The sequence below is a fragment of the Marmota marmota genome, unplaced genomic scaffold, assembly GCF_001458135.2.
Source record: "Marmota marmota marmota unplaced genomic scaffold, marMar, whole genome shotgun sequence".
Classification (NCBI taxonomy): Eukaryota; Metazoa; Chordata; class Mammalia; order Rodentia; family Sciuridae; genus Marmota; species Marmota marmota.
Window position 1 is genome coordinate 8,555,225 of NW_026000000.1, and position 25,869 is coordinate 8,581,093.

Below are 25,869 nucleotides of genomic sequence, written 5' to 3' on the forward strand. Positions count from 1 at the left end.
TGCATCAGGGGCTCTCTGTGCCTTGCTCATTTGCATTGGGACTCCACAGCCTTGATGTCTGTGGATTCAGGGGGTCAAGAGGGGTTCCCTTTATGTCTGCTGTGTTTCTCAGCCATCGCTTGGACACGTTTCATGTGTGCTGTGCTCTCATGTCTTAAATAAACGGTCTCTTGTTTGAGAGGAAAGAGCCAGCAATTGCTGGTGCTTACTGTGCTGCACTCAGCAAAATCCATGCCTCTCCTTGCTCAACCCTCCCCATGTGACTGTAAAGAGACAAGACTAGAGGCCCGGAGAGGCAGATAACCCCCTGCCCTCCAGATACCCCTGGAGAAGCTACCTTTGCACTTAGCTCTGACTGACTCCCAAATCCATGTTCTTTTTTCTTTCTCAACTGTCTTCCAGGATGGACTCTTCTGGAAAGATTCCAGTTAATAGTCCTTGATGGCCAGGACAATGGGGCTTTGAAATTTCTCTGGCTACCTAGTGAAGTGATTTCTGACAAAAATCTAAGGACATCCTTCCTTCCTGTGTCCCCCTCCTCTGTGACCTACAGGACATCTTCAGAGCCTGGAAATCCGGTGTGGCAGGCACTGAAAGGATGTCACAGGCCCCATCCCTTTATTCAGAGAGACTGGGGAGTCGCTCTTCCCTATAAACTCCTGGGAAGCCACTGGTGGAGAATGAGGCTGTGCAGGGAGGGCCCGCGGAGTCTAGGGGAAATGAGGCCACAGAGCCCCGGAAAAGGCCAGGGTCACCCAACATCCTGCCCTGCGTCCCCTGTGAGGCCCCATTGTCCTGGCTGGAGCTCCCAGGCTGGCCGCCCTCGCGATGCAGCATTCATAAGCCTGGCTCTGAGGCCCATTCTGAGTGAGCGCTATTTGTAGACTCTTCTTAAAATACCACAACAGTGCCATTCACAGAGCATCTGCACAGCCATCGACGGCAGGGTGGAACAAAGCTCTGCTGTGCCTTCATCCCATTCTGGCCTCTGCCGGAGGGCACCCCTCTGCCTCACAGACAAGGGGTGCTGGCGCCCTCTCTGCCCTGGGTGCTCCCAAGTGACCAAGGGCCCTTGGGTTTCAGCCTGGACTTTGGCCCCCTTGCTGACCTGGAGCATGCCCTGAGCCCGACTGGCAGCTGAGTGCCTACAGGATGACCTGCAGCTCTCTGAGTGACAGTTAGGCTCTTCTCCTGGCCATCCCCACCTGGCCTGCCTCTCCTTCATCCTCATCCTCAATCCTGACATCAGGCCCCACGTGGGGCTTGCTCAGTTATAGTAACAGGTCGTCAGGGACCCAGAACAGAAGAAAGCCTCTGAGTCTGTCAGAGGCTTAACCTGATCTGACTCCCTCTGATTGCAGACACTCAGTTCATCATTAGACTAATTGCCAGGTCCCCCTCATGCCTGCCTCAGCTGTACAGTAGAGCTTTCTCAGGAGCACTTGCTTCCTCTTGGGATGTTAATAGGTGTCACTATTAGCAAAATGGTTTGTGGTACTTGGGATGAGCTGAGCTGAGCAGAGTTAAGGCTTTTCTCTGTGGTTAGACCTCTCAGAACCTTTAGATGCTTATGAGCCATGCACCGGACAGCAATGCCCAAAGAGTTTGCCCTCGAGGCCCTTCCTTACCAGCTGCTTGGATGGGCCTTCTGTGCCCCAGCAGGATACTGTGTGGCTAGATCCCCAGGTGCTGGCCCATCTGTGCAAAGGGTTGGATAACTTCCCATTTCTGGTCTCACCCTTGCATTGGTACCTGTCCATGAGTTCCAAAGAAGAACAAACACCCCCTCCCCCTCAAAAAAAGGTGGTTTAGTTGGTCCCCTGCGGACAAGAGCCTATAATGGGACTGGCTGTGTGTCTGGGCTAGCTGGTAGGCCCCTCCATGACAGGAAAGGAATGGCAGTCAGGGCCCAGCAGCCTTCATCCAGCAGCTGTGCCAGCTAGGACTTGTGTGAGTTCTGAGTGTGTTTGGAAGTTTGGCTGTTTGTCCTTGGCAGTCCCCTGACATGTCCCCAGTAGCAGCTGGTTATGAAGGACATAGGGCTACTCTCTGACCAGCAATGGGGTGCTTGCATAGAAGTACAGCAGAAATAAGTGATCTTTGACAAGAGGGCCCTGCCTGGCAGTGCCACTCTGCCCGGTTGAGGGCCAGGTAAAAGGCAGATAGCCCAGGGATGGTTTTAGGATTCTCAGAGTATCACCAAGTGGCCACCCCAACACTTGAGCCTTGCAGTGGGGGTCAGACTGGCCCTGGGAAGTAGGCACCCTCCAGATAGGCAGGTCTGTGCCACTCACCAGCTCCAGACTTCAGGCAAGGCCTTTCTGTGCCTGTTTCCCCATTAGTACCAGGGATCCTTAGGCCTACTTGGAGTTGCTGTGAGGAGAGGACCTTGCATGATGACCACGCTTGGCTAAGTTGGACCTCTGTCCCTGGCAGTGCAAAGTAATGGGAAGTTGGGTGATTTCTTTACCCCACCCAAGGCTGTGAATTTTCCAACTTCAAGGGTCATCCCAGTGTCCCCAGCACCTCCACACATATGGATGACTGACCTATAAGAACATGAAAGAGGCTGCTCCCAGTTGCTGCTTTGTGGCAAAGGATCTGGTACACCAGGACCTGCGGTAGAAGGCACTTTTCACTTTGCATGTGTTTCAACAGAGAGATGGTCATATCAAATTAAGCGGATTTCTCCTGTGCCCAATGTAGTTCAATAAATGTCTATGTGCCCACCTGGAGAGGGTGCAGAACTAGGGTGACAGGAAGAGTGTGGACTGTCCATGGAGTCGCACGGGTTCTTCTCTGCCGTGCGGCACATCACTCCCTGCACTCAGTTGCTTTCCAGCCAGCAACTTCTTGCAGGCTTTGACCGTGGCCAACCTCCTCCTCTGTGCAGCACTCCCAGCCCACACCCTCTCTCCCTTGGGCTGGGGAAGGGAACCAAACTCAATTCTCAGAGAGGCAGAAACCCTGGTATACTCCCGTTGCCCACTTCTGGTTTTTTGGGAAGGAAGTGGGAATGGCCAGCAGGTCCCTCACCACCAAAAGCAGTTCCTAAAGGTTTTGTGATGCAGAATTGGGGTGGGGACTGAACTTCTGGGTTTGGGATAAGAGTTTCCTGTCGTCTTCATAGTACAGGGAAGAGAGGCAAAGGTGGAGCTTGGAGCCTCTCCATTCACATCTCCTGGACTCTGGGGTAGGAGCAGGCGGCATTGTGGTTGTTAATTTGTCTTCATGGGCAGCTTCTTGGTCTGCAGCCAACCTGCCTGCCCCTGGATCACTAAGAATCCAGCTGGTATCCGTGTCACTTTTGTGTCCCCATTTCCTGGGGTCGTGCCTGGCAGGACCCAGGGATAGTGTGATTGTAGTGTCAGAGAGTGTCCTTTAGAACTGTTTTCAAACACTGTCCTGAGAGGCTGTATCTGTCACCTGGAGACAAACCAAAACTCCTTTTAAGTACCTAGAGAAACAGATGCTGGCTGGAGGCTAGACACTGCCACCGGGTGTCCCCGACATGAGAATCTAGCCTGTGTTCCTGGGGGGTTATGGGTAGCCCCTGCCTCATGCCCAGCATCTGGGCCTGAGGACAGGCTGGGGGCACTGGGCTAAAAGAGCCATAGCCAGGAAAAGTCAGGGCATGGGGTTAGGTTAGGGTTACAGGTTAGAGGCTAGGGTTAGGGTCAGAAGTTAAGGTTAAGGTCAGGGAATATGGGTTAGGAGTTAGGGTCAGGGGTTAGGAGTTAGGGTTAGGGTCAGATCTGTGGTTTGCAATCTTGTCAATTTCCAGGGTTGGAGATCAATTAAAGGGGTGGGTGGAAGAACATCACCATCATTTTTTAAGTTTGATGCTTACAATTGCTGAGTAGGTTCCCCCCCACCCCAGTCCAAAAGGTACAGTTTCTATAGACAAGGGTAGTGGCTTGGGACCTTCTGCCTACCTTGGCCTCATGTGTGCCCAGAAGTTGGAGACCCCAGGGTTGATTATTGTTCTTAGACTTCCTCTCAATGAGCACCTGGGTCCTTCCTACCTTCAGTTTGTAAGGAAATTCTGTTGAGTCTAAGATCAAGATGGGTACTGAGCCTCTGTCCCTTGGACACCTGCTGGAAGCTCCTGTCTACCCCTCACACCCTCCTCAGTCACTGATCCACATGAAGGACCTCAGGACTCTTCCCGGTTCAGGGGTTTGCAATCATCCCGTCCTGCCCTGGCCTGCCCTGGCTACCTGTCTTGTCCCTCACCTGTGCCAGGAAGCCCACCCTTCTTGTCCCTTAGTGCTCAGTTCAGAGACCCCTCCTAGACTGGCCTTTCCTGACCTGCTGCTTAAGGAGCATCCTCACCTATCACGGCAGTTGCCCTAAGTGAGCTCACTTGCTTTGCTCACTGTCCTCTGTCCCTTTCCCCCTAGGAGGAGCTCTAGGAGAGGGACCTTGCCTGTCTTATTTACCCATGTGCTTCCTACAGCCCACGCCTGTAAGTCAGGCTCAGTACTGACCACACTGTAGGGTTTCAAGAAATATCTGTGGCCTCATTGAAAGAATCAACCTCCCTACACCAGCCCGTGCAGCTGGTCTGATATGGCATTTGTCTGTCATCTCCTACCAGCTCTCCAGAGAGGGACTGTAAAGCTCCTAGGACAACCCTTGGCCAGTGGATGACTGGCACCAGTGTATACTAACTCCCCCTTTATCTGAGGGATGACCTTTCTGATGCACAGTTCTGGCAGGAAGGAGTCTCCAGGTCCCCAAAGCTGTGGCCAGCTTGATCCCGCATGTCTGTGGTGCCCTCCCTCTAGCAGTCCTGCTGAGTAGCTTCCCACATACCAACCTTTGTCTCAGGCTCTGATTTGGGGAAACCCATTAAGATGTGCCATGTTAGCTAGCGGGCATAAAGCTTCTTCATTAGCAACCTGAAGTAGAGAGAGGCATGGGTTCCCTGGGGTTCACGGCCACTCTTTATTAGGTGCAGTGTTGGTGTTCATGTAACAAATGTGATGGAACCCCCGCCTGGAGCACAGCTCTCTGAGAAGTGTTAGGAGAGATGCAGGGGTGCCTCTTAGAGCCCAAGAAGTCTGGAAGGAGGGACCCAAGAGGGCCCGCAGCAGCTGGGCACAGACCAAGGAAGTTATTTAGATGCAAATTGCACCTTCAACATCCACAAGCAACCTGGGCTTGGGAACCATACCTACTGGCCTCAGCTTCTCATGAGCACAGAGGGATGGTCAGAGTGTGTGCTTCATCGAGTTGCTTAGCAGAGCACGTGGCAATAGCAGGGTGGTGGTGCGGTGGCCTGGTAGTCACGGACAGCAGCAGCTACGGGACCTTGTTAATCTTTCTAAAAGGTACTTGTGTTCCCAGCACATGGCACAATGTCTGGCACATAGTCGACCTTCAGTTGGTAACCTGTGGAAAAGAGAACTAGGTAAAGAAAACAGGAAGTGGACGAGAGGAGGATTTTGAGGAAGTTAAAGGAGAAGGGGATATTGGAGCTGGATTTTGAAGATCGAGTAGGAGTCCAGGTGGTCAGGTGGAAGTCATATGCATGTGCAAAGACAGGGAGGAGGTCCATGGTATAAACTGGGGACAAGAAGGCCAGTAGCTTGGGGGGGTCCCTTGAGGTGGGAGAGTTGCTGACTGGGCCTGCAAAGGTGCTATCACAGGCGTATGTCCTGAAGACAGGAGACGTCATGACGTGGGGTTCTCACTGGGGAAGAGGAAGATCTGACTTGCACTTCAGAAGAAAGCCTTTGGCCTGTCCAGGCATTCCCCAGCCTGCCCCACACTCCTCATCACTTCTGCAATTTACCCTGGGAGAGGGAGCCCAGTCCCAATTCTTCCATGGGGTACTGCCTGGGGCAAGGTCACATGAATTCCCTGAAAACCCAAACATCCCCAGAACCAAAAAAGAAGATTCCCAGGGAGACACCAATTTGAAGAAATGAAACCCAACTACGATGATGGGCTGGCTGAAGGGGAACTTGGAGTGAAAACCATGTGGAGGACATTGGAGTTGTTTTTTTTTTTTTTTAATAAAAGTTCTCAAAGGGCAGACCTGAACTTTTCTTCCCTTTTTTTTGGTGGTACTAGGGATTGCACCCAGGGGCATTTTACCACGGAGCTATATCCCCAGTCCTTTTTATTCTTTTTAAAATTTGAGACAGGATTTTGCCAAGTTGCCCAGGCTGGCCTCAACCTTGTGATCCTCCTACCTTAGCCTCCTGAGTTTTGGGAATTACAGGTGTGCACCACCAGGCCTGGCAGGACTGACTTCTCCAGGGCCAGACACATCAGTGTCTGCCTCTCTGGATGATGAAGAGAAACACAATCTTTATTCCAGAAAGTCATGTGTCCCCATAAAGCCATGTAGGGACCCTTGAGAGAGTCTCTAAGTGAGAAGTCAGTCTCTCTTCATCTGCTTCTGCCCTAACCGCCTCCTCCTGGGGTAAGCCCAGGTCCCATGTCCTGCTTGTCATTACAGGCATCAGGCATGCATACCTAGGCATCTGTGTATATAGGTTACTCTCATGCAAATGGCAGCCTGTCCTTCACAATAGTTTACTTCTTCCACATAATAATATATCATTCCATACCACTTCATACAATTTCCCTGCTTTCTGTTTAGAGGAGGTACATATAAAATTTCTTTAACTGGTACAGTAGGCTCTTCATTGGATTCTGCACCTGTGGATTCAACCAGCTGCAGACTAAAAATATTCAGAAAAATAAATTATGCCTGTTAGATCATGGGCAGATATTTTTCTTGTCACTATTCCCTAAACAATACAGTATAACGACTATTTAAATAACATTTACATTGTTTTAGGTATTACAAGTAATCTAGAAAATATTTAAAGTACATGGGAGGATGTGCATAGGTTCTATGCAAATACTGTATATATCATTTTATGTAAGAGACCTGAGCATCTGAGGATTTTGTATCTAAGGTGGTTTTGGAATCAATCCCTAGCAGATACTTAGGGACTATGTTAGTCCTGGACAGATATGTTAGTCAGCTTTGTATTACTGTAACAAAATACTTGAGATAATCAACTCAAAAAGAGGAAAAGTTTCTTTTTCTTAGTTTTGGAGAAACTTCATAATTTTTCTTAGTTTTAGAGGTTTCATTCTACAGTTGGTTGGCCCTGTTGCTTTTGAGCCTATGGCAGGGTGGTAGTACAGAGGAAGCTGCTTACCACCTGGAAGCAAGGAGAGAGAGGAAAGGGCTGGATTTCCTAGAGTCTCCTTCAAGGCATGTCCTAAGTGAACTAAGACCTTCCATTGAACTCCTCCTCTTAAAGGTTCTACCACCTTTAAGAGGTAGCACCAAGCTGAGGACCAGTCCTTTAACACAAAGGCCATTAGGGGACATTCTAGATCCAAACTATAGCTATGGATGGTTAAGTCGTTCCCAATCTATTCTTGCTATCTCCTTATGCACATGTGAAAGTTTATCTAAACCATAAACTCCTAGGATTAGATTGCTGGGTCATCTTAAAATTTGATAGTTATTATAAAATTATCCCCCAAAGAGATTGTACCATAATCTACCTACACCAACAGGGTAGAAATCTGCCTGCTTTCCTCACCATCTCTACCCAAGTTTTCACCTCCAGCTGCCAGTACCTCCCACCTCTGGGGAGCTGTAAACCAGCTGCGGGGTTCCAGGTTTTTAAATCTTTGATCTGTTGTGAATTCGTATTATTATTATTATTATTTGGTAAGGTTTGACGTAAGGATTCAACTTGATTTTCCTCTGGTTAAGCTGTCCCCTTTCCATTTATTAAGTATCTCATGTTGTACTCATTGCTTTTGAAATAACTCCTTAATCATATCCCAGACTTCCATATATGTATGAGTCTATCTTGGGGCATGTCATCAAAACCAGGTTGTTTTAATTAATGTAGCTCTGTTCTCTGAATCCATAATTGGTAGAACTGGTTCAACTTCATAATTGTATCCTTTTTTCAAAAATATAATTTGCCTGAGAACTTTAAAATAGTTGAACTTACATAGTTAAAAAAGAAATGCTACTAGTATTTTACTATGTTTAATTTATAGACTAGCTTGGGAATTGACATCTCTCTCACATTACAAATTACATACAAGGCATGCATTTCTGTTGCCTCTAATTTACAAAAAGCTTGTGATTTCCGTGTATTGATTTTGCAACTGCCTAACCCTGGATTCTTTTATTGCTTGTATTGGTTTTTTAGTTAATTGACTGAGCTTTTCCACACATGTAAACAGATAATCTGAAAAATAATAATAGTACCACCACATCCTCCTATCCTGATTGTGTATCTTACATTCTTTTTCTTGTCCAGTTTACACTTGGGAATACTTCTGGGAAAATGTTAAGTAGCAGGGGCCATTAGTGGACCTGCGTGGATTGTCCTTGGCCTCCCTGGGAATGTTGCCAATGTCTCTCCACTAAAACACATTGTTGATTTTGGCATATCTTTGTAGAAGAAGGATCTACCTCTTTCATTTAATGTAGAGTTTTTATCCCAATGGATGTTATATTTTGTCAAGTGCCTTTCAAGGTTTCTATGAAGACCCAGCAGCAGGTCCACCAGTGTGACCAAGAAGCCACCAAGACTGTCTCTCCCTGGCAACTATGGAAATGCTCTAGCAGCAGCAAAGGGCTGTCTTGTGGCTCTCAGGGTCTCTGTACCAACCTGCTGTCTGCTGCAGGACACAAACGCCCACTCATTGGCTGAAAACGAAGGAGATATTCTCATAACCCTAGGACCCAGAGGTGGCAGATCCTGGGTTAGTGAACTACCAGCAAGGGTTTTAGCTTCCCCTCTGCCTTGTCTGCCCTCCTTGGCTTGTAGGCTCTGCTTGCTGGCCCAATGTGATCTCAAGATGACCCTTAAACACCCCTCACCCCATGTGGGACACTCCTCTTGATGAAGAAGTCTCTCTCTTGATGGATACCTTCTTAGCTTCAAGGGAATCCATTTTAAAACACAAACATTTACCATCTCGAGTTCCCATGGGTCAGGAATCTGGGCATGGTTCTCACAAGCTGATGCACGTGTTAGCTGTGGCTGTGGCCTCATCTGAAGGCCCCGCTGAGCTTGAGGCTCCATCCGGTGGCCATTGTTAAGAGACAGTTCCTTGAGGGCCCTTGAACTGAGTGCTGCGGTCCCTTGCTAGCTGCTCTCAGTTCCTTGCCACATGGTTCTCCATACAGGACAGCCCACCGCATGGCAGTGGCTTCCATCAGAGCCAGTGAGTGAGAGAGTGAGAGGACATACCAGACAGAAGTCACAGACTATTTGTAACCGTGCCGCAAAGTGACATTGTCATTTTCTGCTATTTTCCATTCACTAAAAGCAAGTTGTTAGGTTCAGCCCACATTCAAAAGAGGTGATTATAGAAGGATGCAAATACCAGAAGGCAGCTTTCTCTGGGGGCCACCTTAGAGTCCACTCACCATAGGATGGAGCCAGGACCACCAACTGCCTGGGGGTTGGAGGGTTAGATCCTCAAGCCCCCCAAAGTGGGTGTAAGTGGCCAATGCTTTAGGAGACCAGTCAGCAAGGAATCTCACCTTACTGACCAGGGCCAGTTACTAGTCATGTGACCTTGGACTTCAACCTCTTCTTTAGTGTCTTTTTTCTTATCTAGGACATGAGTGTTGTAATTGTATCACAATATAGGGTTGCTGTGAGGAGCTAGAGCTAAAACATGCAAATTCTTAGAATGATGCCCAGCTTGTGGTAGTAAGTACTCAATAAAAGTTGGCTATTTTAATAACGAAAATTGCCTGTCATACCACAGAGCCCTCCAGGTGCCCCCACACGACTGCTGCCATTCATGGAGCCCCTACTCTTTTTCAGGATTACACTACTCCCTGAGGATACTAGGAGAATAGTGGGAAAGGTCTGCTTTCAGGAAAAGGACATCCCTATAACAGAGATGTACTATAATCACGGATATAAACAAACAAGCTGTTTTTCAATCAGGATAATTTCTGTAGAGGGCAAGCAGCCTTAAAGCAATTGGGCAGGAGGGGGCAGTTCTTGGACAAAGGTTCTCAGGGAGGTTTCTCTGAGTGACATTCGAGTTGAAGCTGGAAGCTGAGGAGGAGTTGCTTTGGAGCACCTGAGAGGGAACAGAGATTCTAGCCGGAAGAGGGTCAGCCTGAGAGAGAGAACAAGGGAGCTGGGATTTCTGAGGGCACATGAGTGTATCAGACAAACCTGGCTTCCTGCTGTGTACTTGCTGACCAAAGCTTGGTGCCTGTTCCTGCCCCAGCCCTTCAGGAAGTATCTTCAGAGCTGTTCCATGGTACAGGCTCCTGACACCCTGTCCAGGCGGAGAGAATGATGCTGAAGGCCAGTCTGGGCAAGGGAGCTGGCTCCTGTTCCCTTTGTCCTGAAGTGGGGCAAACACCATAAGGGTGGCAGCTGATTTCTTGGGATGAATCCAAAACAGTTAAGTTCAAATCCTGGCTGTGCCACTTCCCAGTGGGTGACCTTCCTGGAGCCTTAGTTGTCCTGTCTGCAATACCAGGCAGACAGTGCCTCCCTTAGAGGGTGTGAGTACACCTATGTACCATGTACAAATGTCATGCCCAGCCCCGGACTTCATCCAGTCTTCACCATAACCCCATGAGATAGATCCAGGATGGGTCTCATTTTATTGGTGAGGAAATGGAAACAGAAAGGTTACATAACTAGCTCAAGACCTCGTTCCAGTAAGCACTTGCATTTATCTGGCTTCTTCCAGAGATATTCTTTAATCTCCGCCAACCTTGTGATTGATAGCAGCCCTAGTGGTTAAGCCCATTTCTCAACCCCCTTCCTTGTGCTGGGGAAATGGGATGGACAGAAGCCTGATTTTACATTCTCCACTCAGCCCAGGACACTTACCACATTCTAGGGGAGGAGGTGCAGGGAAGGGAGTGCACCGGTGGCTGAAGAGTGACCTGCTGTGTGATTTCCATGGTGCCTTCTTCCTGCTTCCCTCCAGCAGTTCATGCACCCACAGGAGGGCCCCATGGGGATTCTGGCAGATCTTTCTCACTCCGCCCTGGACATTCCCCACCTTTGGGCACTGAGCAATGCAGAAGTCCCCAGGAGAGTCAAAAGGCCCTGACCCCACACACACAGGAGAGTGCACTGGAGACTGCAGCTCGCCCATCAGAGCCTCTCCTGCCCGTGGGTCTGGCTGCCCTCCTGACCCAGCCACGCCAGACCCTCTCCTCTCACCACGCCCCGTGTCTTCTTGCATCATGCCCTTCAGCCCTGCCAAGCATCTGAAGAAGATTAGGCGTCTGCCCCATGGTAAGTGGGCAATCAGATTCACAGACATGCTATGGGAACACAGGATGGGGGGTGGGGAGAGTGAGTAACCCTTGAAGGCAAGAGGTGTTTGCTGGCTCCAAGCCATAAAGAGAAATCAAAGGAGGGAGGCCTTGCATGTGGGTTCAGCCTGGCGCGCATTCTCAGGGATGGGCTGGGGAAGCCGACTCTGGGGATTCTCTGTGGGCACCTCCAATTGGTTCTTATCCAGAGCTGGTTATACACACACAGAGGTCCCAGGATGCTTGAGGATACCACTCCCTCAGTCCCAACACTTCTCTGGGAATATGGTAGGAAGAATAATGGCCCCCAAGGATAGCATACCCTCCTGTACCACCCCAGTCTACACTGCTCAAAAACTGTCCAGGACTGTAGCCACCAGTCTCACGTGGGGCTATACATGAAATTTGTCTAGTCCAAATGGAGAAGTGCTATAATGATAAATATACACCCAATTTTGAAGACTTAGTGTAGATATATTTTTAAAACTCAATAATTTTAATTGCATGCTTATGCTAATTATAGTATTATGAAAACATTGGGATAAATGGAATTTATTATTAAAAATAGTTATACCTGGGCCTGGAGGTGTAACGGGGAGAAGACATGCTTAGCCTGTGGGAGGTCCTGGGTTCAATCCCCAGTACTAATAAACAAACAAACAAATAATTATATCTGTTTCTTTTTAGTTTTTCCACGTAACTATTAAAACATTTTAAATTGCTCATGTTGTTCATGTTATATTTCCATTTGACCACAGTGGTCTATACATTGTGTATCCCTGAGACTTGGCCTTCACCTTTGGGAATCCTACTGTGGGGTTCCCTGCCCTCTTGGGCAGAAAGTAGAATGACAGCAGGCACTGGAACAAATCATACATTGTTGCTACTGCCACTTTTAAGTGTTCTTGTTTTGTTTTGTTTTTTAACATTTTCCATAAACCCTGGTAGAGGACAGCTAAGTCAGGTATAGACTGATTAGTTCATCTGAACATCAAGGAACACATGTCCCATATTCCAGTGGTTTACAGAATGCTTTCACACATATTATTTACTTTCTTTTTCTTATTAAGAAATTTTCATATGAAAAAGTTCCTGTCCTGAGACCACTGTGCAGATCTGCTCTATCTTGAAGCCGCTTGCTCCCTTGCAAAATACCTTGCTTGGATAGAAAGCAGAACTCTGTATAAAAGGGAGTTCTTAAGTTTAGGAGATCAGAGGGGAGCAAGCCCAGCTGGGAAAAAGAGTTCCCCCCTGGATTGGGTGCTTGGAATAAACCAGAAGTAGAAGTGGAGAGCATGGTGTGGACTGAGGGAACCAGACTGTCTGGGGTCCCTAGTTCACTGTAATATACATCAACAGTTAAAATTATAGCCTGGACATGTTTCTGAATGTCACTAGGCTTCAGTTTCCTTTCCTTTGAAATAGAGCTAATAACACCGCGTCCTTTAAGACGCTGTGAGTGTTCAAACTTCTAATACTCATCAGTTTGCTAGTATCCTGCCTGCTTGGCACTGAGGGCTTCCTCTCACCAGGGACTCTCACTGACGAGGTGACCTGGGTTCAAGAGAGCTGGCTGCAACATTAAACTAAGAAACTGGTGAAAAAGCACAAGACACAGCATTAATTTCCATATCGAGGGTAGGACGGCTCTGCGACCTTAAGGGTCAGCTGGTAAAGAGAGCGAGCACCCAGAATCTCTTAGTTTTTATAGAGCAACCAACAAAGGAGTTTCAATAGAATGTTCTTCACCAAATAAGGCAGGGGATAAGGTTTCAAAGGTGGAGTCTTGCTTGGTCAAGTCTTGTAGTCATCACAGTGACATCTTGGCCAGTCACACCCACCTCAGGTGCTGTATGGGATCACATTGCACACTAATTGGGCTGCCTGGTTTAAGAGTCTCTCTCTTAAACCAGGCAGCCCAATTAGTGTGCAGTGCCAGACCTGTCCCCTCGTAGGGCTAAGATGCGCACAGCTCACACACGCCGCCCATACATGGCTCCCGACAGCTTCCTATGTGACACCTGGGTTCTATTGCTGCTGCTGTTGTCAGTCTTGCCTTTCCATGCCAGGCTCTGCTACTGTGCTGGAGCTGCATGTAGAACTGACAAGTAAGGGTAGGCCACGAACAGTGTAAGTAAACGTGTTATGGTAAACGTACATAGTTTAATAAATTATAGTAAATGCAGTGGAAAAAACGAAAGCTGGAAAGGAGTGTGGGTGTGATGGGTGACGTGTGGTGAAGTTTAATAGGATGGTCAGGAAGGAGTCCCCAAGAAGGGGATATTTTAGGAAAGAACTGAAGGAGATGAGGGAGAAAACTGTTCTAGGGTCTGGGAGAACAGCGAGGGTGAGACCCAGTGGAAAGACCCCTGAAGCAAGGGCGAGCTGGGTGTGTTTGAGGAATGGCAAGAAACCAAGAGAGAAGCAGCCGGAGGCCGAGTCTCGGACAAGGGGATGAGCAGGCTTGAAGATTATTCCAAGGATTTGGCTGAGATGGGGGCTCCTGGGGGATATTGGGCAGGGGTGTGGGAGCTGTTTTGAGTCTTAATGGGGGCACTGTAACTGCCCTATCAAGAATAGACTGTGGGGGGAGTAGGAAGGACAATAGAATGCATCTGACATTATTACTCTATGTGTATATGTGACTACACGACCGTGTGATTCTACATCATTCTACATTCTACAACCAGAAGAATGAGAAATTATACTCCATTTATATATGATGTGTCAAAATGCATTCTACTGTTATGTATCACTAATTAGGGGGGGGAAATAGACTGTGTCGGGTGCAGTGGCACACGCCTGTAATCCCAGTGGCTTAAGAGGCCAAGGCAGGAGGATCATGAGTTCAAAGCTAACTTCAGCAACTTAGCAAGGCCCTAAGCAACTCAGCAAGACCCTGTCTCTAAATAAAATAAAAAGAAGGCTGGGGATGTGACTCAGTGGTTAGGTGCCCCTGGGTTCAATCCCTGGTAGCAAAAAAATAAATAAAAATTAAAAAGACCACAAGAGGCAAGGGAAGGACCCCAAGTCTGTGCCAGTCCTCCAGATGAGGCATCATGGTGGCTGGAAACCGGCAGAACGATGAAAAGTGACTTGATTTTGATAGAATTTGCTGATGGAAATGGATGCTATGTGAGAGACAGGGGAGCTGAGGACATGACTGGTCTCAACTCGGGTAGCTAGAAGATGGAGTTACCTCAGCCAGGAAGGAGGGTGCTGGCAGATCTGGAGATGGGCTCCACAGTGGTCTGGAGGGCAGGGGAGTGAATCTGGAAGTCATCAGCTCAGGGACAGCCTTTAAAGCCTGAGATTGGATGAGCCCACCAGAGGACAAGGTGAATCAGGGTGCATGAGGAGGGAGGAGTCCAGGGGACCCCCAGCTCTCTGCCTCCAGCACCTCGTTGCCTGGTACTGAGATGGGAGCACAAGAAGGAACTAGTTGGTCAGAAGAGGTAGGGATCATTTTTGGACACGACATGTGGTGCCTGTGGAATATCATATTACTCTAGGATTATGACGGTCATTTAGACTCACAGGCAGCGTAGATCTGATTGCTCCATGTCAATGGTTCTTAAGTGGGGCAGTTTTGCCCTCTAGGAGACATTTGGCACTATGTGGAGGAGATTTTGATTGTCACACTTGGGAAGGAGGAGAGGCTGCTACTGGCATCTAATGGGTAGAGGCTAGGGATGCTGCTAAACATCCTCCAGTGCACAAGACAATCCCCAGCCCCCACAAAGAACCATCTGGCCCCAAATGTCAGTAGTGTTAAGGCTGAGAGATCCTGCTCCAAATGTTACTAAATTGAGATGATAATAAAAATGAATGTTTAGGAGTGCTTGCTAGCTCCCAGGTGCTAAGCTAAGGAAATAGCCCATTTCTTCTCCCTACAGCAGCGTGACTCTGATGCTTAGGGAGGTTGAGTCCCTGCGCTCTATGTGGTGGAGCTGAGGTCGACCCAGGGTGGGCTCTAAGCACTGTCTAAGAGGGTACTGAGGCCTGAGCTGTGTGTAATGGGGTGGGTGGGGTGGCAACTTAGTGACCACGTGGACTGGTGAAAGGAAAGTCCAGGAACAGCAACTAGAGACCCTCATCTTTCTTTCTGAAATACTTGCTGTTACAACCCTTTTCTTTAAAGCTAACATGAGCCCTTCCTAAGTAACAGAGAAAAGAAGGTGTAAATAACCAAATGCTGTAGAAAATCCCAAAGCTTGTTTTATTTTGTTTATTTTCATGGTGCTAGGGGTGGAATGCAGTGGAAAATTTTGCATGCTAGACAAACACTGTAGCACTGAATGACACCCCCAGTCCCCCCAAAGTTTGTTTTAATAACTTATTTCATTTTCTTTGCACTTCTCTCCATTGCCATAAATTTACATTGATGATGGAGAACAAGTTTATGGGTGAACACACCTGGGTTTGCATCCTGTCCCCTCCACTTGTTTGCTCGTGAGCTAAATGTTCAACTTCTCAGTAATACTCCTAAGCTAAGGTGTTTATGAGGATTGTAAGTGACAGTATATGTTAAGTACATTGTCCAGTATTACACATAGAATACACCCCTAGATATGGTAGTATTAATTTCACTTCTGAACAGGACAAAGAGATTTTTTTTTTTTTTTTTTACTGATAAGCCAACAAAGGAGATATAATGAAATCATAAAAAAAGAAAAAAAAAAGTAAAGAAGAGAAGGACAAATGGGACCAATGGAAAACAGAAGACAGACTTAAACCTCAGCATAGCAACAATCACATTATAAATAGAGCTTTTCAGATTGGACAGAAAAGCAAAAGCCAAACCATAAGCCTGACAAGAAATGCACTTACAATATAAAGACATAAGTAAGTTAAAAGTAAAAAGATGGGAAAAGATATTATACTGACACTAATCAAAAGAAAGTTGGAGTGACTTTATATGAGACAAAGATTGTTACTAGGGATAAGAAGGTCATTTCATAATGGTAAAGGGATTTGCCAAGAGGACATGACAATCTTAAATATTTATGCTCCTAATAGCAGAGCTTCAAACTACATAAAGAAAAACTGACAAAGGCAAAAGGAAAAATAGACAAATAGAAAATGGAGCTTTCAATTACCCTTTTTTCATAATTGATAGAACAAGTAGAAAAATTGTAATAATATTGAAGACTTGAACAAAACTCTCCAACCAGACCAAAGTGACATTTATAGATCACTCTCTCCAGCCCCCGCAGAATAATTCTTCTCAGTGCACACAGAGCGGCTACAAAGAGAAGCCATATTCTGGGCCAAAACTGGGTTTTAATAGATATAAAAGGATTCAAGCCAAACACCATAAGGAATCAAATTAGAAAAAAAGAAACAGAGATTTCTGGAAAATTCCCCCCATATTTGGAAACTAATGCACTTCCAAATAACCCATTGAACAAATAAGAAATCCAAAGGGATGTTAGAAGGTATTTGAGCTGAATTAAAATGAAAGCACAGCATACTTAGGGGATGCCCACCATGCAGTAATTAGGGGAGACAATTGTAACAGGAAATGCATAAAGATCTAGAAAAAGGACAAGTTACACCCAAGGCAAACAGAGGAAAATACTACAGATCAGAGTGGAAATCAGTGAAATAGAATACAAACTGGCAAACTGCAGGTGCTGCCTTTGTTTGTAAGTTAAGTTTTACCCAAATGCAGCAAAGCCCTTGTATTTACATATGGCTAATAGCTGCTTTTTCTCCTTTCCCCCCAGAGTGGAGAAGTTGTGACAAAGTCTATCTGGCCTATAAACCTAAGATATCTACCATCCAACCTTCAACAACATTTAGTAGCTCAGAAAAACAATAGACAAAAAAAAAAAAAAAAAAAAAAAAAAAAAAAAAAGCTAGCTTTTGAGATTGATAAAAGTCAGTAAGACTAATCAGGGGAAAAGGAGAGAAGACATAAATGATCAATCCTCAATATCAGTGAGAGGTCTTGTAACTAGAGATTCTTCAAATGTTAAGAGGGTAATAAAGGAATATTATAAAGAACTTTGTACATATTTAAAAAATAGAAATTTATTGTGAACCCCCCTGCACACACACAATGGAATATGACTCAAGCCTTAAAGAAGAATAAAATTATGGCATTTGCCAGTAAATGGATGGAGCTGGAGAACATCATACTAAGCGAAATAAGCCAATCCCAAAAAACCAAAGGCCGAATGTTTTCTCTAATATACAGATGCTAATTCACAATAAGAGGTGGGGGCTAGGAAAGAATAGAGTTATTTTGGACTAGGTAGAGGGAGGTGAAGGGAGGGGAGAGGTGTGGGAGTAGGAAGTATAGTAGAATGAATCTGACATTATTACACTGTGTATGTGTGATTACACAGCCCGTGTGATTCTACATCATGTACAACCAGAAGAATGAGAAATTAGATTCCATTTATGTATGATGTGTCAAAGTGCATTCTACTGTCATGTATCACTAACTAGATCAAAAACAAAAAACAAAACAAAAAACCTCCCCACAATGAAAGCTCCAGACCTAGGTGGCTGCACTGGTGAATTCTATAAAATATTTAAAGAAGAAATAATAAAAGCTCTATACAAACTCTCTAAAAACAATTGAAAAGTGGGAAATCCTTAATAGGCCATTCTGTGAGGCCAGGATCACCCCAATGCCAAAATCAGACAAAGACATTACAGGAGAAAAAAATCGCAGGCCCATTTCCCTCATGAAAGAGAAGAAAAGTCTCAAAAAGATCAAACCCAACTATATGTAAACAGGGTGGTGGGATTTATCTCAGGTATTCAGGGTTGGTTTAACATTTGCAAACCCATTGAAATGATTGTACTAAGTAATTCATCCATAGTAGGATCATTTCAATAGATGCAAAAAAGATATTTGACAAACCCCAGCATCTGTCCCTGATAAAAATTCTCTGCAAATTAGATAGAAGGAATTTCCTTAACCTAATAAAATATATCCTTGAAAAAAACCTATCATGGATATACTTAATGATGAAAATCTGAATGCCTAAAGATCAGGAATCAGAAGGTTCTTGCTTTTGCCACTTCTATTCAACATTATATTTGAGGCTCTAATCTGTGAAATTAGAATGAAATAAAAATTGCCCAAAATGGAAAGGAAGAAGTCCTTTGTAAAATTCAACCTGTCTTTATTTGCAGGCAGCAGGGTCGCCTACGTAGGTACCTGGCAAGCAAACAGAAGATAGGCTTTCCAACATGTGCAGGAACATCTGCATACAGCAGAATGAATTTATAGCACGTAGAAAAATTAACTCTTAGGCCTAAATGGAAATCTTAAAACTATGAAACTTCTAAACGAAAAACTAGGAGAAAATTTTTATGTCCTTGGGTTAAGCAAAACTTTTCTCAGATATAACACAATCCAATTCAAGCACACCCAATCAAAAAAAAAAAAAGATAAATTGAACCTTGTAAAATGAAAAACTTCTGCTGTTGGCACATGTTCTATGCTCAGGAAGCACTTCTCCCCATCTGGGTTCCCACCCTGGGCCACAAACTCCAGTGAAGAGCAGCCTGGGTCTCAGGATGCTCCCCAACTGCCTTTATACTCCCTTGGGAATATGGGTGTCAGGGACTTAACACTCACCAGCAGATGGTCCTGGTTAGCGTCTGACGCATTGGGGCTTTAAGAAAGTAATTCTGAATTACATATTATGGGATATGAAGAGTGGGGTGTATAAAGGCAGACTTGTTCTTAAAACTTTTTAGATTGGGCTGGGGTATGATTAGTGGTAGAGGATTTTTACCTGGCATGTATGAGGCCCTGGGTTCAATTCATACCCCCCTCCCCCGGAGTCCCTTAAATTGCCCATAAAGTTCAGAATAATCTCAAAGATTAAGTAATTTACACATGAAAATTTGAGAACCAGGAGAGCCACTGGGGCAGTGGGATCAGTTCGTAAGAGGTCGTGGTTCTTGCCCTCTTGCCTTTAGATATGGGTCCAGTGTCGAGCTGAGATGGACACAGAGAAGTCTGTGCTCCCTCCCGGTTTAATAACCATCCTCTGTAACAGTGGTAGAATCAGGGAATCTGGTCTTGTCTTCAGGATGGGGAGGGGAGGCTATCAGGTCAGAGCTGAAGTTAAAACCATACGGTGATGTGGATTTAAAGCAAGGAAAGGTGATGTTCACAAAACACATAATGAGGCTACTGTGGGGACTGAATTTCTCCGACACTGGCTGAAAATCTGCATTTTTTTTCCCTAACAGTGCCCTGTGTACATTGTTGTTGTTTTTTTCCTCCTATATTGGGGATTGAACGTTTATTTTTTTCCAATCCTCCTGGCTCAGTCTCCTGAGTAACGGGGATTCAGACATGTACCACTGTACCTCAATCTGAGATGCTTTTTATGATTTCTATTTTGATAAGAAAAACAAAGTGAGAAAAGAGAAAACCAGAAAGAAAGATGGGTGAGGTGTGAAGGAGATAGGTTGGAAAATGAACCAAAAGCAGGACTGGAGTCAGGAGGCTCTGGAAAACTCTCCTCAGGAAATGAAGGAGAGCTGTGTAGGTTGGTGTCAGGACTGGAGAGCATGCAGTGGGTGGGCACCCTGTCGTCCCACATGCAGACCCTGCATAAGCCTTGTCTCCCTGTCTTGCAGGTGGTGCCGGGGAGCGGGAGAAGGTGCCAGCCAACCCTGAGGCGCTCCTGCTCATGGCCAGCTCCCAGCGTGACATGGAGGACTGGGTGCAGGCCATCCGCCGGGTCATCTTGGCCCCGCTTGGCGGAGGTACTGCCCGTAGCTCGCATGCCCACCCTCTAGAACCCTTGCCTGCAGGTAATCTTGCCCTCTCCCACCCGAGCCCCAAGTTCCCTCTCACTTGGGACTTGCTGGCTGCACATCTGACTGCGCCCTGGCCCCTCTACTGCTGGCCTTCAAGTCACACCTCTCATCTGTGTGCAAAGCAGGTCCACTTTTCAAAAGACAGGCCATCCTCCAACCAGAGTCCCATGGCTTGTGTACTGACCTCTCTGCTTCCTCCTGAATGCTGGGTGGATGCGAAGTGGTCTGTGCACAGGCCAGAGGTGGGCTGCGTGCTTGCTCAGGGTCATACCCGATGCATCGGTCCTGCTTCCTTCTGCTCCGCTGGGCCTTACTGAAGCCATACAGGGACCCTGCGCTCCCCGAAACCCACTCCCTATCCCTGCTCTGAAAGCACCTATTGCCACTAACTTGCTTCTTCCTTTGTTCAGAAGCAGTTCTTGGGTGCCTAAAGGTACTAACTTCTATTCCAGGCACTAGGAATTCAGTGGTAAATAAAGCAGATCATACCTCCGCCCTCCCCACCCTCCATTCTCCTCTCAAGACAAATGTAAACAAATGCATGTGTCTGGTGATGTCCAGGAACAAGAGGTGCAAGGAAGCAAAGTAAAAAAGCTCAGTGAGAGGGCAGAGGGGATGTCACTAGGGTGACTAGGATGGTCACACTAGGGTGGCCCAGAAGGCTTACTAAAGTGACTGGGAGAACAAGAAGTATGGGGAGGGATGAGAGAACCAGGAGAAGGATGGCAAATGCAAAGGCACAGGTGGGACTAAGCTGGGCAGGCCCAAGTGTCTAAAGGGATGAAGACAGGGATAGTGGGAGGGTCTGAGGTGAGGGAGGTGTCTGGGCCCTGGAGCCAGATAGATAAGAGTGGCCACAGTAGGTCAAGGTAGTCATGAGACAAAAAGTAAGGGGGCATGCTGGGGTGGAGTGGAGGAGGTGGTTGGTGCATAGTGGCCATTGCAAATAAGTTCTGAAGATGGAGATGGAGTTATGCCTATGGTCTGGACATGTTACAAGAGAAGGAAAGCTGTCTGGCTGTTGTCTGTGTAGGTTGGTATTCATGCAAAGTCAAGAAAGAGCTTTTAGGATAGGGCCTCCATCCCCTAGGACCTGGTGGAAGAGGGCACCAACTCCTTGCTGGAATTGGGAACAGGAGTCTCAGGACTGGGTTGGGTCCTGACACACAAGCTTGGGGCATCCCCCTCTCCCTGCAGTATTCGTAGGTATATACTCCAGGCGGAAACAGACTCTCACCCTGGGGGCTGAGAGCCCATCTCCAAATCTGGCAAGCCCCATAAACTAAGCCTGTCCTTTGCCCGTCACCCCAGCCCTCCTATCTCACCCCTGGTTACGCCCTGCCTGATCACCTTCATTAAACCATAAACCCCTCACATAGAAGGCTTAGTGTAGTGTTGAAAGCTAAGTTATTCTCTTGGACTTCATAAATAGCATCACACTGTCAGCTGTGGCCTCCTTGACCCTGATGGTTGCAGCAAATTTGACCTATAATTCCAGTTTAATAGCCTGGGAAGGCAGGAGCCACCCAGACACTGCCACAACCTCCCAATGGCTTCCTTTGGTACAATGTTGTTGAAAGTGAGCCTGTGGAACAGGTAGAGCCTAGAAGCAGAATCTCATGTTGCTGGACTTTGATTGATGACAGGTGGCACCTTAGAGTACCAGGAGGCAAGACATCATCAAGACCTTGGGTAGAGAAAGATTGTTAAAAAAATAACTTACAAAAAGCACTAATATGTTTGGAAAATATTGATATATTGTACTAAATAAAACAAGAGCATTTGTTCTTTAAAAGGTAGATTAGGAGACCAAAAAGAGATATAGTCTGAGAGAAGGTGTTTACAACACATAAACCCATCAAATGACTCACACCCCAGCCTATTATAAATCAATAAGGCAAAGACAGACAAGCCAGTAGCAACACTGGAAAGAGGCTTGAATGGGCACTTTGCAAAAAAAGCAGTCATGACCGTGGTCATGGTCAGTGGTGTGCAACCACATTGATTATCAGAGAAATGCAAATTAAACTACAACACGGTTCATCTGTTCACCACCAAAATGACTAAATGAAAAAGAAAGTTCCAAGTGGTGATGAAGTTAGAGGGCTACAGAACCTTGCATATATTACTGGGGAAATTGTTTGGCATAACTGGTAAAGTTGATGCTGTTGCCTCCGGGGGTCCCAGAAGTTCCACTAGGAGACATGTCCTATATAGAAATGTATGTGCAGCTTCAGGAATAGCTGATGTGCTCAGAACACATAAGATGTTCATGGCAATCATACTTTAATAGTCTGACACTAACCCAAATGCCCAGCAACAGTATTATGAATAAATAACTCCAATGGGAAATAAATAACTACTTGGGAAATTCCACAACAACGTGAAAGAATTGCTCCACCTAACAACATGCATGAACCTTTAAAATGATGTGGAACTCAGGAAGCCAGATAAACCGAAAAATAATATGCTGTATCATTCCAGTTATATCAAATTTATAGCAAAAATTCATCACAAAAATACAAAGCAAAGAAATAAATGCCTTAAAACCCAGGATGGTAGGGAGGAGGGAGGAGGTTAAGAGTGGGGGAGGGGAATAAGGTTTCTGGAATGTTCTTTGCTTGACTTGGGTAGAGTTATGCAGGTGTTCATTTTGCAATAATGATATTAATCTGTATATTTATACTTTAAGTACTTTTCTGGATGTGCATATATTTCACTATGTTAAAAGATAAAAAGAAAAATAGAGAAGAAATAACAAAGAGTCTAAGTAATTTGTTAAAGATGACATGGCCAGTAAGGGAGTAGGCAGGTGGCAGTTTTGACCTCAAAGACCATGCTTGTTATCCCCAGCAGCATGTCCACGAGCAGCAACCAGAGGGACACCCTCACACAGTTCTACCTGTGCTTGGTGGGCCTTGTTCCCCACCCACACATCCATCTCTCTGCTTGCTTGGGATGGGGACCATTGGCAGAATCCCAGGTAGAACCCAGCCTCACCACTCCCTTGGGGCCCGCCATTTGTCTCTAGGCTTTGTGCTGAAGGACTGATTTGTGGCATTAAACAGGGACTGTCATCAAAAACACTTTATCTCCCTTCTACCAGAAATACAGAGGAAACAAAGAAGTGCCAGGAGCCCGCAAATGCCAGACATGTCTGGGCAAGCATGATGCTCGCAGGTGGGCTCAGTCAGCCTGGGAAGGTTTCCTGGCAGAGCTGTTGTTAACCTGGGTCTCCTGGAAAGGAGGCTTAGAGGGTCAGTCCTTCTCTGCTGTTTCATAAGGGAGTCAGAGAGCCCTTTCAGACATGTTTGCTCTGGGGCCCTGCAGCCACCTCTGCCAGACTCCAGTAGGCAGCACGTGAGCTGCAGATTGGAAAGCCTGGCTGTCCCCACTTGGCAGGCAGCTATCATTGCTGATGACTCACCCTGGGGTGGCTTACTTGGAAGGACTCAGGTGCATTCATTCATTCATCCACTCACTCATTTAGCCAGTCTTTTATTTTCTCAAATATGTTGTAAGCGTTGGGGCAATATTGTGAGCAGCAAGACGGGTCCTCATGGGCACTCAGATTCTAGTTGAGGAGATGGGCGATAAGAAAACTAAGCAAATCTATCTGTAGACCAGATGGGCTGAGTGTAGTGGAGGGTGGGGGTTGGAGTTTAATGACCTCTGAGTAAAGGAGATAACAGCACGGGCAGAGGGGTCGTACTGAAGAGCAGCAAGGGGACCAGGTCACTGGAGCAGAGTGGATGAAGGGGTGAGAAGAGGAGGGTGGCCAGGGAGGGAAAGGGGACTTGTCATCGTGGCACAGTGATTGCACCCCAGCATTTTGGACAGAGAAGTGTCAGAGCCTAACAAGACCCCTTTGGCTGCTGTGTTGAGAATAAGTGAAGGGAGGGCCAGAGAAGAACATGGAGACCAGTTAGGAATTCCATACCCAACGATGCAGGTGAGAGGTGAAGGCAGCGTGCCCTGGACTGTGGTAGTGATAGGAAGTACAGCTGAATCTGGATCTGCAGGTTCAACCGGGGATTGCAAACATTTGAGAGAGAGAGAGAGAACAAAAATGTGTCTGTCTTGAACACACATAGTCTTTTTTATTGTCATTACTTCCTAAAATATATAGTATAACAACTATTTATTTAGCTTTTGCATTTTATTAGGCATTACAAGTAATCTAGAAATGATTTAAAGTATGTGGGAAGATTGTGTGGTTCTATGCAAACACTATGCCATTTTTACATAAGGGACTTGAGCTTCTGTGGATCTTGCTATCTGTGGGGGCTCCTGGAACAAATTCTTGACACCGCAGGATAACTATAAATGAATTCGTAGTTTATTGTGGTTTATTTTGAAGGTAGAACTGGTGGCTTTGCCAGCCTAGTATGATCTGTAGAGACTGAATGAGAGAAATCATTGGTAATTCTAGAGTCTTTTGATCTAAGCAACTGGAAAGATGGATTGGCCATGAACAGGATTACAGGAAGGACAGTTGTTTGGAAGGAAGATTGGGGCTTAGTTTGGGCTACTTAGTAGATGGTTAAGTTTGAATGTCAAATAAGCAGTTACATTTAAGTGTAGGGATCAGGAGAGAGGACCAGGCAGGAGAGAGAACTTGGAGGCCTGCTGGCACACAGATAGAATCTGAAGCCCTGAGGCTGGATGAGCGCTGCTGATAGACCACCTAGAGGAGGGCCCAGACTGAGCATGCTCATTGGTGACTTGATCACAGGTGGCTTTGTTGGAGTGCGGGCAGTACAGCCCAATAGTGATCGTGTGAAACAGTACAGGGAATGGGATTGTGAGCATAACCAACTTTTTCAAGCCATTTACTATAAAGGGAAAGAGGAATGGCACAGTAGTACCTGGAGGGGAAGTCCAGTACAGAGTGGTTTTGTGTATGTTATAATCTGGAATACAAAACAGCATTGCCAAAGATGGATGGTGCAGCAGAACATTGCTGGAGGGCCAATCCATCTTAAGGAGACAGAGGGAAAGTCCTCAACCAAACACCAACACGCTGAAGGGAAAGTGAGGAACGAGAGGCCGGTAAGTGAGAAATTAAAGATGGAGACTGGCAGAGATACACATGAGTTTATTTGTCAGAGGTGACAAATAAAGGCCATCTCTCTATAGGAGAGAGAGGCAAAACAGGCTTGAGTTCTGGGACTTTTATGGAAGAGGCTCAGGAATCAGAGCCGGGTGGATCCTAATGTGGGCTGTTAAGGGTTGGGTTGGTTTGAGGGAGTGGTGAACCTTTCTCAGAAAGGACCTTGGGTGGGAAAGCAAAACTTTTTCCTTAAAATGGCGGTTGTCACTTAAGATGGCCATCCAGATGCTAAGCAAGGACCTTATACACACTGAATCCAGCAATCTGTAAAACAATTATACACCATGACCAAGTGAGATTTATCCCAGGAATGGAAGAGTGACTTAAAGCATCTGAAAATCAATTAGCGTAATACATCAGTAAAATAAAGGACAAAAATCACATGAACACCCCAGTGGCTTGGGAGGCTGAGGTAAGAGGAGCACAAGTTCAAAGACAGCCTCAGCAACTTAGTGAGCCCTTGAGCAACTTAGTGAGACTGTGCCTCAAAATAAAAGGAAAAACCTAGTTCAATCTCTGGTAGCAAAAAAAGAAATCACGTGAACCTCTCAGTAGATTCAGAAAAAGCATTTGAGGGCTGGGGTTATAGCTCAGAGACAGAGCGCTTGCCTAGCACATGTGAGGCACGGGGTTCAATCCTTAGCAC

The 25,869-nt window shown here is 46.3% G+C and overlaps 1 protein-coding gene across 11 annotated transcripts in view; it reads left to right on the plus strand.

Annotated features, from left to right (window-relative positions):
• The window catches only part of Arhgap22 (Rho GTPase activating protein 22), a 191,356-nt gene that overhangs the window by 138,099 nt on the left and 27,388 nt on the right, over positions 1–25,869 (plus strand). For 5 of the 11 annotated variants that reach the window (XM_048807506.1, XM_048807515.1, XM_048807505.1 and 2 more), the window contains one exon: positions 19,928–20,104. The exons of 1 other annotated variant lie outside the window; for it this stretch is intronic. In XM_048807506.1, the coding sequence (XP_048663463.1) occupies positions 19,928–20,104 (177 nt within the window). Of the gene's footprint in view, positions 1–10,724; positions 11,292–19,927; positions 20,105–25,869 lie in introns of those variants that run through there. 5 more of the 11 variants (XM_048807508.1, XM_048807509.1, XM_048807513.1 and 2 more) reach the window with 3 other exon arrangements.